Source organism: Salvelinus namaycush, chromosome 14, assembly GCF_016432855.1.
Source record: "Salvelinus namaycush isolate Seneca chromosome 14, SaNama_1.0, whole genome shotgun sequence".
In the NCBI taxonomy this organism is placed as follows: Eukaryota; Metazoa; Chordata; class Actinopteri; order Salmoniformes; family Salmonidae; genus Salvelinus; species Salvelinus namaycush.
The window spans coordinates 9,923,712-9,936,947 of NC_052320.1; the positions used below are offsets into that span (position 1 = coordinate 9,923,712).

The 13,236-nt window shown below is 46.9% G+C and overlaps 1 protein-coding gene across 1 annotated transcript in view; it reads left to right on the forward strand.

The window, feature by feature from the left end:
- The window catches only part of LOC120059599 (low-density lipoprotein receptor-related protein 1-like), a 215,596-nt gene that overhangs the window by 114,507 nt on the left and 87,853 nt on the right, over positions 1-13,236 (forward strand). The window contains exons 26-28 of the mRNA XM_039008729.1: positions 6,667-6,871; positions 8,476-8,640; positions 8,872-9,116. Of these exons, the coding sequence (XP_038864657.1) occupies positions 6,667-6,871; positions 8,476-8,640; positions 8,872-9,116 (615 nt within the window). The remainder of the gene's footprint in view (positions 1-6,666; positions 6,872-8,475; positions 8,641-8,871; positions 9,117-13,236) is intronic.

Here is a 13,236-nt window from a genome sequence, read left to right on the forward strand (position 1 = left end):
AGATGTTTCATTGGAAGTGTCTAGTGGAGAGTTTCTAGTGGAGTTTCTAGTGGAGAGTTTCAGTGGAGAGTTTCTAGTGGGGGGTTTCTAGTGGGGAGTTTCTAGTGGAGAGTTTCTAGTGGGGGGTTTCTAGTGGAGAGTTTCTAGTGGAGGGGTTCTAGTGGGGGGGTTCTAGTGGGGGGGTTCTAGTGGAGGGTTTCTAGTGTGGGGTTTCTAGTGGAGGGTTTCTAGTGGGGGTTTCTAGTGGGGGGTTTCTAGTGGAGGGTTTCTAGTGGAGGGTTTCTAGTGAGGAGTTTCTAGTGTGGGGTTTCTAGTGTGGGGTTTCTAGTGTGGGGTTTCTAGTGGAGGGTTTCTAGTGTGGGGTTTCTAGTGTGGGGTTTTCTATGGAGGGTTTCTAGTGGGGGGTTTCTAGGAGAGTTTCTAGTGTGGGGTGTTCTAGTGTGGGGTTTCTAGTGTGGGGTTTCTAGTGTGGGGTTTCTAGTGGAGGGGTTCTAGTGGAGCGTTTTAGTGTGGGGTTTCTAGTGTGGGGTTTCTAGTGTGAGTTCCTAGAAACTCTCCACTAGAAACCCCCACTAGAAACCCCCACTAGAAACTCTCCACTAGAAACTCTCCACTAGAAACCCTTCACTAGAAACTCTCCACTAGAAACTCTCCACTAGAAACTTTCCACTAGAAACCCCCCACTAGAAACCCCCCACTAGAAACTCTCCACTAGAAACCCACACTAGAAACCACACACTAGAAACTCTCCACTAGAAACTCTCCACTAGAAGCCCTCCACTAGAAACCCCCACTAGAAAACCCCCCCCCTAGGAACCCCACACTAGAAACCCCCCCACTAGGAACCCCACACTAGAAACCCCCACTAGAAACCCCACACTAGAAACTCTCCACTAGAAACCCTCCACTAGAAACTCTCCACTAGAAAACCCCCCACTAGAAACCCTCCACTTGAAACCCCCACTAGAAACCCCACCACTAGGAACCCCACCACTAGGAACCCCACCACTAGAAACCCCCCCACTAGAAACCCCCCACTAGGAACCCCACACTAGAAACCCCCCACTAGAAACCCCACACTAGAAACCCTCCACTAGAAACCCCCCACTAGGAACCCCCCCACTAGGAACTCCACACTAGAAACCCCCCACTAGAAACCCCACACTAGAAACGCTCCACTAGAAACCCTCCACTAGAAACCCCACACTAGAAACCCCACACTAGAAACCCCATACTAGAAACTCTCCACTAGAAACCCCCCACTAGAAACCCTCCACTAGAAACCCCACACTAGAAACCCCACACTAGAAACCCTCCACTAGAAACCCTCCACTAGAAACCCTCCACTAGAAACCCCACACTAGAAACCCCACACTAGAAACCCCACACTAGAAACTCTCCACTAGAAACCCTCCACTAGAAACCCTCCACTAGAAACCCCCCACTAGAAACCCCCCACTAGAAACCCTCCACTAGAAACCCCACACTAGAAACCCTCCACTAGAACCCCCCCACTAGAACCCCCCCACTAGAAACCCTCCACTAGAAACTCTCCACTAGAAACCCCCCACTAGAAACTCTCCACTAGAAACTCCCCACTAGAAACCCCCCACTAGAAACTCTCCACTAGAAACTCTCCACTAGAAACCCTTCACTAGAAACTCTCCACTAGAAACCTCCCACTAGAAACCCTCCACTAGAAACCACACACTAGAAACTCTCCACTAGAAACTCTCCACTAGAAGCCCTCCACTAGAAACCCCCCACTAGAAACCCCCCCACTAGGAACCCCACACTAGAAACCCCCCCACTAGGAACCCCACACTAGAAACCCCCCACTAGAAACCCCACACTAGAAACTCTCCACTAGAAACCCTCCACTAGAAACCCCCCAATAGAAACCCCACACTAGAAACTCTCCACTAGAAACCCCCCACTAGAAACCCCCCACTAGAAACCCTCCACTAGAAACCCTCCACTAGAAACTCCCCACTAGAAACCCCCCACTAGAAACCCTCCACTAGAAACTCCCCACTAGAAACCCCCCACTAGAAACTCTCCACTAGAAACCCCCCACTAGAAACACTCCACTAGAAACCCCCCATTAGAAACCCTCCACTAAAAACCCTCCACTAGAAACCCTCCACTAGAAACCCTCCACTAGAAACCCTCCACTAGAAACCCTCCACTAGAAACCTCCCACTAGAAACCCTCCACTAGAAACCCCCCACTTGAAACCCTCCACTAGAAACTCTCCACTAGAAACCTCCCACTAGAAACCCTCCACTAGGAACCCCACACTAGGAACCCCACACTAGGAACCCCACACTAGAAACCCCACACTAGAAACCCCCCACTAGAAACTCTCCACTAGAAACTCCCCACTTGAAACCCCCCACTAGAAACTCCACCACTAGGAACCCCACACTAGAAACCCCCCCACTAGGAACCCCACACTAGAAACCCCACACTAGAAACCCCACACTAGAAACTCTCCACTAGAAACCCTCCACTAGAAAACCCACACTAGAAACTCTCCACTAGAAACCCTCCACTAGAAACCCTCCACTAGAAACCTCCCACTAGAAACCCTCCACTAGAAACCCTCCACTAGAAACCCCCCACTTGAAACCCTCCACTAGAAACTCTCCACTAGAAACCTCCCACTAGAAACCCTCCACTAGAAACCCTCCACTAGAAACCCCCCCACTAGAAACCCCCCCACTAGGAACTCTCCACTAGAAACCCTCCACTTGAAACCCCACACTAGAAACTCTCCACTAGAAACCCTCCACTAGAAACCCTCCACTAGAAACCCTCCACTAGAAACCCTCCACTAGAAACCTCCCACTAGAAACCCTCCACTAGAAACCCTCCACTAGAAACCCTCCACTAGAAACCTCCCACTAGAAACCCTCCACTAGAAACCCCCCACTTGAAACCCTCCACTAGAAACTCTCCACTAGAAACCTCCCACTAGAAACCCTCCACTAGGAACCCCACACTAGGAACCCCACACTAGGAACCCCACACTAGAAACCCCACACTAGAAACCCCCCACTAGAAACTCTCCACTAGAAACTCCCCACTTGAAACCCCCCACTAGAAACTCCACCACTAGGAACCCCACACTAGAAACCCCCCCACTAGGAACCCCACACTAGAAACCCCACACTAGAAACCCCACACTAGAAACTCTCCACTAGAAACCCTCCACTAGAAAACCCACACTAGAAACTCTCCACTAGAAACCCTCCACTAGAAACCCTCCACTAGAAACCTCCCACTAGAAACCCTCCACTAGAAACCCTCCACTAGAAACCCCCCACTTGAAACCCTCCACTAGAAACTCTCCACTAGAAACCTCCCACTAGAAACCCTCCACTAGAAACCCTCCACTAGAAACCCCCCCACTAGAAACCCCCCCACTAGGAACTCTCCACTAGAAACCCTCCACTTGAAACCCCACACTAGAAACTCTCCACTAGAAACCCTCCACTAGAAACCCTCCACTAGAAACCCTCCACTAGAAACCCTCCACTAGAAACCTCCCACTAGAAACCCTCCACTAGAAACCCTCCACTAGAAACCCTCCACTAGAAACCCCCCACTTGAAACCCTCCACTAGAAACTCTCCACTAGAAACCTCCCACTAGAAACCCTCCACTAGAAACCCTCCACTAGAAACCCCACACTAGAAACCCCCCCACTAGGAACCCCACACTAGGAACCCCACACTAGAAACCCCCCACTAGAAACTCTCCACTAGAAACTCCCCACTTGAAACCCCCCACTAGAAACCCCACCACTAGAAACCCCCCCACTAGGAACCCCACACTAGAAACCCCCCACTAGAAACCCCACACTAGAAACTCTCCACTAGAAACCCTCCACTTGAAACCCCCCACTAGAAACCCCCCCACTAGGAACCCCACACTAGAAACCCCCCACTAGAAACCCCACACTAGAAACTCTCCACTAGAAACCCCACACTAGAAACCCCCCACTAGAAACCCTCCACTAGAAACCCTCCACTAGAAACCCCACACTAGAAACCCCACACTAGAAACCCCACACTAGAAACTCTCCACTAGAAACCCTCCACTAGAAACCCCCCACTAGAAACTCTCCACTAGAAACCCCCCACTAGAAACCCCACACTAGAAACCCTCCACTAGAAACCCTCCACTAGAAACCCTCCACTAGAAACCCCCCACTAGAAACCCCCCACTAGAAACCCCCCACTAGAAACCCTCCACTAGAAACTCCCCACTAGAAACCCCCCACTAGAAACTCTCCACTAGAAACCCCCTCTAGAAACTCTCCACTAGAAACCCTCCACTAGAAACTCTCCACTAGAAACTGTCCACTAGAAACCCCCCACTAGAAACTCTCCACTAGAAACCCCCCACTAGAAACACTCCACTAGAAACCCCCCATTAGAAACCCTCCACTAAAAACCCTTCACTAGAAACCTCCACTAGAAACCCTCCACTAGAAACTCTCCACTAGAAACCCTCCACTAGAAACTCTCCACTAGAAACCCCCCACTTGAAACTCTCCACTAGAAACCCCACACTAGAAACCCCACACTAGAAACCCCACACTAGAAACTCTCCACTAGAAACCCCCCACTAGAAACCCCCCCACTAGGAACCCCACACTAGAAACCCCCCCACTAGGAACCCCACACTAGAAACCCCACACTAGAAACTCTCCACTAGAAACCCTCCACTAGAAACCCCCCACTAGAAACCCCCCACTAGAAACCCCCCACTAGAAACCCCCCACTAGAAACCCCCCACTAGAAACCCCACACTAGAAACTCTCCACTAGAAACCCCACACTAGAAACTCTCCACTAGAAACCCCCCACTAGAAACCCCCCACTAGAAACCCCCCACTAGAAACTCCCCACTAGAAACCCCCCACTAGAAACCCCACACTAGAAACCCTCCACTAGAAACCCTCCACTAGAAACTCCCCACTAGAAACCCCCCACTAGAAACCCCCCACTAGAAACCCCCCACTAGAAACCCCACACTAGAAACCCCACACTAGAAACCCCACACTAGAAACTCTCCACTAGAAACCCTCCACTAGAAACCCCCCACTAGAAACTCTCCACTAGAAACCCCCCACTAGAAACTCTCCACTAGAAACCCCCCACTAGAAACCCCCCACTAGAAACCCTCCACTAGAAACCCTCCACTAGAAACTCTCCCTTAGAAACCCCCCACTAGAAACTCTCCACTAGAAACTCCCCACTAGAAACCCCCCACTAGAAACTCCCCACTAGAAACACTCCACTAGAAACCCCCCATTAGAAACCCTCCACTAAAAACCCTCCACTAGAAACCCTCCACTAGAAACCCTCCACTAGAAACCCTCCACTAGAAACCCTCCACTAGAAACCCTCCACTAGAAACCTCCCACTAGAAACCTCCCACTAGAAACCCTCCACTAGAAACTCTCCACTAGAAACTCTCCACTAGAAACCCCCCACTAGAAACTCTCCACTAGAAACTCCCCACTAGAAACCCCCCACTAGAAACCCTCCACTAGAAACCCTCCACTAGAAACCCCCCACTAAAAACCCTCCACTAAAAACCCTCCACTAAAAACCCTCCACTAGAAACCCTCCACTAGAAACCCTCCACTAGAAACCCCCCACTAGAAACTCTCCACTACAAACCCTCCACTACAAACCCTCCACTAGAAACCTCCCACTAGAAACCCTCCACTAGAAACCCTCCACTAGAAACCCTCCACTAGAAACCCCCCACTTGAAACTCTCCACTAGAAACCTCCCACTAGAAACCTCCCACTAGAAACCCTCCACTAGAAACCCTCCACTAGAAACTCTCCACTAGAAACCCCCCACTAGAAACCCCCCCATTAGAAACCCCCCCATTAGAAACCCTCCACTAAAAACCCTCCACTAGAAACCCTCCACTAGAAACCCTCCACTAGAAACCCCCCAATAGAAACTCTCCACTAGAAACCCTCCACTAGAACCCCTCCACTAGAAACCCCCCACTAGAAACCCCCCACTAGAAACCCTCCACTAGAAACTCTCCACTAGAAACCCCCCACTAGAAACACTCCACTAGAAACTCTCCACTAGAAACCCTCCACTAGAAGCCCTCCACTAGAAACCCTCCACTAGAAACCCCACACTTGAAGCCCTCCACTAGAAACCCCACACTAGAAACCCCCCACTAGAAATCCTACACTGACCAACTGACTGATTCGGATTCCACAGAGAAGGAATTCTAAACAGTCCTCTCAGTTTGTCAGCGGTTTGCTGCAGTTAAACATGTGAGCTGCAAGATGGAGTTAGTCTCTAGCTGCTGTCTTTTGACATGAGCTAGACAGACATATTGTATTACTTCAGCAGATATTACCCCATTGCATAAAGCTCTAATACAGCTTGGTTCACTGGGTACCATTTCTGTCATGTCCATTATGAAGAGCTATCTAATCATGTTATTTTCTTCAAATTTCATCAAATCGTTTTTTTCCTTCTGTGTATTGAGGTAGGTGATTGGAGTGTCAAACAAATCTACAATTTCCCATGCAAGGCACTAACCCAGCCATCTTCTATCTCCCATTTCATACCCTGCCCCTCTCTCCTCCCCTCCATCCCCCCTCCTACCCCCTCCAGCTCTGACCAGTTTCGAGGTGGTGATCCAGTATGGCCTGGCCACTCCAGAAGGGCTGGCTGTGGACTGGATAGCAGGGAACATCTACTGGGTGGAGAGTAACCTGGATCAGATAGAGGTAGCCAAGCTGGACGGAACCATGAGGACCACCCTACTGGCTGGTGAGGTGGAGCACCCACGGGCCATCGCCCTCGACCCCAGAGACGGGTGAGGAAACAAAACTATAGATTACAAAACAGTAAAGCGTAGATTAGTATAGAACAGTAAAGTGTAGATTAGTATAGAACAGTAAAGCGTAGATTACAGTAGAACAGTAAAGCGTAGATTACAGTAGAACAGTAAAGTGTAGATTAGTATAGAACAGTAAAGTGTAGATTTTGACATCAGTCAAAAAAAAAACTCTAAACAAGACATGATATCAATAAAAAGATACAACAAGCTGAAACGAGCCACGTACGATTCCTCACATGGCAGCTTCTTGTCGTTGGTGCTAGCTATCTGACCTGTCAGAATCACATCAACATACAGACTTCTGCCTCATTGAAGCCTGTCCTTAGAACTGTGAAGAGTAGACAATAGCACCATGAGGACCACCTAGCTGGGGTAGGTGAAGCACCCCAGGGCCATCACACTGGACCCATGCGATGGGTAGATAACATGGAACCATAGAATAGATACCATATTTTATGTAACCTTTATTTAACTAGGCAAGTCAGTTAAGACCAAATTCTTATTTACAATGACAGCCTACCCCGGCCAAACATTAACCGGGACAGTGCTGGGCCAATTGTGCAGCGCCCTATAGGACTCCCAATCACTGGTTGTGATTCAGCCTGGAATCAAACCAGGGTCTGTAATGACACCTCATGCACTGAAATGTGGTGCCTTAGACCACTGCGCCACTCTGGAGCCCAAAAATAGAACCATATAACATATACTATCGAAACATAGAACAGATACTATATAACTATAGAACAGATACCATAGAACCATAGAACAGATACCATAGAACCATAGAACAGATATCATAGAACAGATACTATAGAACTATAGAACAGATACCATAGAACAGATACTGTAGAACAAACAACATAGAACCAATACCATAGAACCATAGAACATATACCATATACCATAGAACCATTGAACAGATACTATAGAACCATAGGACAGATACCATAGAACCATAGAACAGATACCATGGAACTGTGCGGTGGCAGGTAGCCTAGTGGTTAGAGCGTTGGGACAGTAACTGAAAGGTTGCTAGATTGAGTCCCCGAGCTGACAAGGTAACACATCTGTCGTTCTGCCCCTGAACAAGGCAGTTAACCCACTGTTCCTAGGCCGTCATTGTAAATAAGAATTTGTTCTTAACTGACCTGCCTAGTTAAATGAAGGTTACGTTAAAAAAAGAACAGATACCATGGAACCATGGAGTGGCAGGTAGCCTAGTGGTTAGAGTGTTGGGCCAGTAACTGAAAGGTTGCTAGATCAAATCTGCCCCTGAACAGGCAGTTAACCCACTGTTCCTAGGCTGTCATTGTAAATAAAAATGTGTTCTTAGATATAATAGATATCATGGAACCATAGAACCAAAGAGCCATAATGTGATTGCATAGTAGTACCTCTTCACAGTCTCATACTGTATGTATGACATACAATATCAGTCAAAATTGTACAATGTAGAAAATAGTACAAATAAAGAAAAACGCTTGAATGAGTAGGTGTTCTAAAAACTTTTGACCGGTAGTGTAATGCTGCTGAATATTCCTGAATGTGTGTTTCTCTTTCTTTTTTTGGTCTGTGTCTAGTATTCTGTTTTGGACGGACTGGGATGCCAGCTTGCCCAGGATAGAGGCAGCATCTATGAGTGGTGAGGCCAGGAGGACTATCCACAGAGAGACTGGCAGCGGTGGCTGGCCAAACGGACTGACTGTAGACTACATGGAGAGACGCATTGTATGGATCGATGCCAGGTACTGTTGCTCTCCTTACTATACGCACACACACACACACGCACACACACACACACACACACACACGCACACACACACACACGCACAGACACACACAGACAGACAGACACACACACACACACACACACACACACACACACACACACACACACACACACACACACACACACACACACACACACACACACACCCGCACCCACTCACCTCCTCTCATAAATGCTCTCTCCCCAGGTCTGATGCCATTTACTCTGCTCTGTATGACGGCTCTGGTCTGATCGAGGTGCTGAGGGGTCATGAGTACCTGTCTCATCCTTTTGCTGTCACTATGTACGGAGGAGAGGTGTACTGGACAGACTGGAGGACCAACACCCTGGCCAAGGCTAACAAGTGGACCGGCAACAACGTAACCGTGGTCCAACGCACCAACACACAACCCTTCGACCTGCAGGTGTATCATCCCTCCAGACAGCCCCAGGGTAGGTCACACGGACGGACGGATGCTTACATAAATACGTACAGAGCCTTCAGAAATGATTCATACCCCTTGACTTATTCCACATTTTGTTGTTACAGCCTGATTCCAACATGTTCTCATCTGTCTACACACAATACCCCATAATGAGAGTGAAAACATGTTTTTAGACATTTTTGCTAATTTAAGAAAAGAAAATACAGAAATATTTCATTTATGTAAGTACTCACACTCCTGAGTCCATATTTTGTAGAAGCACTGTAGCGATTACAGCTGTGAGTCGTTATGGGTAAGTCTCTTAAGAGCTTTCCACACCTGGATTGTGCAGCATTTGCTCATTATAATTTTCAAAATTCTTCAAGCTCTGTTAAATTGATTGTTGATCATAAGTCACAAGTTGCATGGACTCCCTCATCTCTGTACCCCACACATACAATGATCTGTAAGGTCCCTCAGATGAGCAGTGAATTTCAAACGCAGATTAAACCACAAAGACCATGGAGGTTTTCCAATGCCTTGCAAAGAAGGGCACCTATTGGTAGATTGGTAACTTGAGCATGGTCAAGTTATTAATTACACTTTGCATTGTAAATATCTAGGCGTCCTTCCTAACTCAGTTGCCGGATAGGAAGGAAACCACTCAGTGATTTCACCATGAGGCCAATGGTGAATTTAAAACAGTTACAGAGTTTAATGACTGTGAGAAAACTGAGGATGGATCAATAACTTTATAGTTACTCCACAATACTAACCTAATTGACAGAGAAAAAGAAGGAAGCCTGTAAAGAATACAGGCACTAAAGGCACTAAAGTAATACTGCAAAACATTAGGCAAAACAATTAACTTTTTGTCCTGAATACAAAGTATTATGTTTCGGAAAATCCAATACAACACATTACTGAGTACCACTCTCCATATTTTCAAGCATAGTGGTGGCTGCCTCATGTTATGGGTATGCTTGTCATCGGCAAGGACTAGGGAGTTTTTTAGGATAAAAAAAACAGAATCAACTCTGGAGTTGCTTACCAAGAAGACAGTGAATGTTCCCGAGTGGCCGAGTTACAGTTTTGACTTAAATCTATTTGAAACTAAGGCAAAATTTGAAAATGTTTGTCTAGCGTTTTGTTAAGGAACATTGTCCTCCTGAACTCATTTAGACTTGCCATAGCAAACAAGTTAAATACTTATTGACTATTCATTTGTAAAAATGTGTGAAAACATAATTTCACTTTGACATTATGGGGTATTGTGTGTAGGCAAGTGGCAAAACATCTCAATTTAATACATTTTAAATTCAGGCTGTGTAACAAAATGTGCGAAAAGTCAAGGGATGTGAATACATTATGAAGACACTGTACACACGCACGCATGCACGCCGACACACACAAGCAACCTCACACTTCACGGCTGCCTCTTACTGCTAACTGGCCTGTGACACACACTTTGGTGCAGTGATGGAGGAAAGGGCAGAACTGCAGAGTGGTGCACTACACTCCAGACCTGCTGAATCCAAACACTCAACTCCCCTCAGACAGCTGACCTTTCACTGTTGTCCCATGTGTTGTGTTACCTACATGATCCTGTGAATCACACACACTGTGGATAATAAAGGCCACACACTGTGGACAATAAAGGCCACACACTGTGGACAATAAAGGCCACACACTGTGGATAATAAAGGCCACACACTGTGGATAATAAAGCCCAAACACTGTGGATAATAAAGCCCAAACACTGTGGATAATAAAGCCCACACACTGTGGATAATAAAGCCCAAACACTGTGGATAATAAAGCCCAAACACTGTGGATAATAAAGGCCACACACTGTGGATAATAAAGGCCACACACTGTGGATAATAAAGGCCACACACTGTGGATAATAAAGCCCAAACACTGTGGATAATAAAGCCCAAACACTGTGGATAATAAAGGCCACACACTGTGGATAATAAAGGCCACACACTGTGGATAATAAAGCCCCAACACTGTGGATAATAAAGCCCAAACACTGTGGATAATAAAGCCCAAACACTGTGGATAATAAAGCCCAAACACTGTGGATAATAAAGCCCAAACACTGTGGATAATAAAGGCCACACACTGTGGATAATAAAGCCCAAACACTGTGGATAATAAAGCCCAAACACTGTGGATAATAAAGACCACACACTGTGGATAATAAAGCCCAAACACTGTGGATAATAAAGCCCAAACACTGTGGATAATAAAGGCCACACACTGTGGATAATAAAGCCCAAACACTGTGGATAATAAAGCCCAAACACTGTGGATAATAAAGCCCAAACACTGTGGATAATAAAGCCCAAACACTGTGGATAATAAAGACCACACACTGTGGATAATAAAGCCCAAACACTGTGGATAATAAAGACCACACACTGTGGATAATAAAGACCACACACTGTGGATAATAAAGGCCACATACTGTGGATAATAAAGGCCACACACTGCAGTATTTGACTTTTTAGACTCAATAGTAGAATACACAAGGGGCCATTTCAAAATCTGGTTGTGCATCAGCAGTTTTTCTCTTGTTATGTCAGTGACTGATAGTCAATTAGTCCATGTCAGCTAACATTATTGAGATTGCTAAGTTAGTTTAGCGACCAGATTTTTAAACTTGTTATCATGGTTGAATTACCGGCCGGGGGGCCCCCATTTATCTTGTTAATCAGTCTCACTCAGATACTGTATCATATGCTGTCAATGGGTGGGTGTAGCTGGTGCATGGAAGTCAGGCGCAGGAGAGCAGAGATGAGTGGACAAAGCACTTTACCCAGGCAATTATTAAAGCTGATCACAGTGGTTAACACTAGGAGAGAGCTGATCACAGTGGTTAACGCTAGGAGAGAGCTGATCACAGTGGTTAACACAAGGAGAGAGCTGATCACAGTGGTTAACACTAGGAAAGAGCTGATCACAGTGGTTAACACTAGGAGAGAGCTGATCACAGTGGTTAACACAAGGAGAGAGCTGCTCACAGTGGTTAACACAAGGAGAGAGCTGATCACAGTGGTTAACACTAGGAGAGAGCTGCTCACAGTGGTTAACACAAGGAGAGAGCTGCTCACAGTGGTTAACACAAGGAGAGAGCTGATCACAGTGGTTAACACTAGGAGAGAGCTGCTCACAGTGGTTAACACAAGGAGAGAGCTGCTCACAGTGGTTAACACAAGGAGAGAGCGGATCACAGTGGTTAACACTAGGAGAGAGCTGCTCACAGTGGTTAACACAAGGAGAGAGCTGCTCACAGTGGTTAACACTAGGAGAGAGCTGATCACAGTGGTTAACACTAGGAGAGAGCTGATCACAGTGGTTAACACTAGGAGAGAGCTGATCACAGTGGTTAACGCTAGGAGAGAGCTGATCACAGTGGTTAACACTAGGATAGAGCTGATCACAGTGGTTAACACTAGGAGAGAGCTGCTCACAGTGGTTAACACAAGGAGAGAGCTGATCACAGTGGTTAACACTAGGAGAGAGCTGATCACAGTGGTTAACGCTAGGAGAGAGCTGATCACAGTGGTTAACACTAGGAGAGAGCTGATCACAGTGGTTAACGCTAGGAGAGAGCTGCTCACAGTGGTTACCGCTAGGAGAGAGCTGATCACAGTGGTTAACGCTAGGAGAGAGCTGCTCACAGTGGTTAACACTAGGAGAGAGCTGATCACAGTGGTTAACGCTAGGAGAGAGCTGCTCACAGTGGTTAACACAAGGAGAGAGCTGATCACAGTGGTTAACACTAGGAGAGAGCTGATCACAGTGGTTAACGCTAGGAGAGAGCTGCTCACAGTGGTTACCGCTAGGAGAGAGCTGATCACAGTGGTTAACGCTAGGAGAGAGCTGCTCACAGTGGTTAACACTAGGAGAGAGCTGATCACAGTGGTTAACGCTAGGAGAGAGCTGCTCACAGTGGTTAACACAAGGAGAGAGCTGATCACAGTGGTTAACACTAGGAGAGAGCTGATCACAGTGGTTAACACTAGGAGAGAGCTGATCACAGTGGTTAACGCTAGGAGAGAGCTGATTACAGTGGTTAACACTAGGAGAGAGCTGATCACAGTGGTTAACACTAGGAGAGAGCTGATCACAGTGGTTAA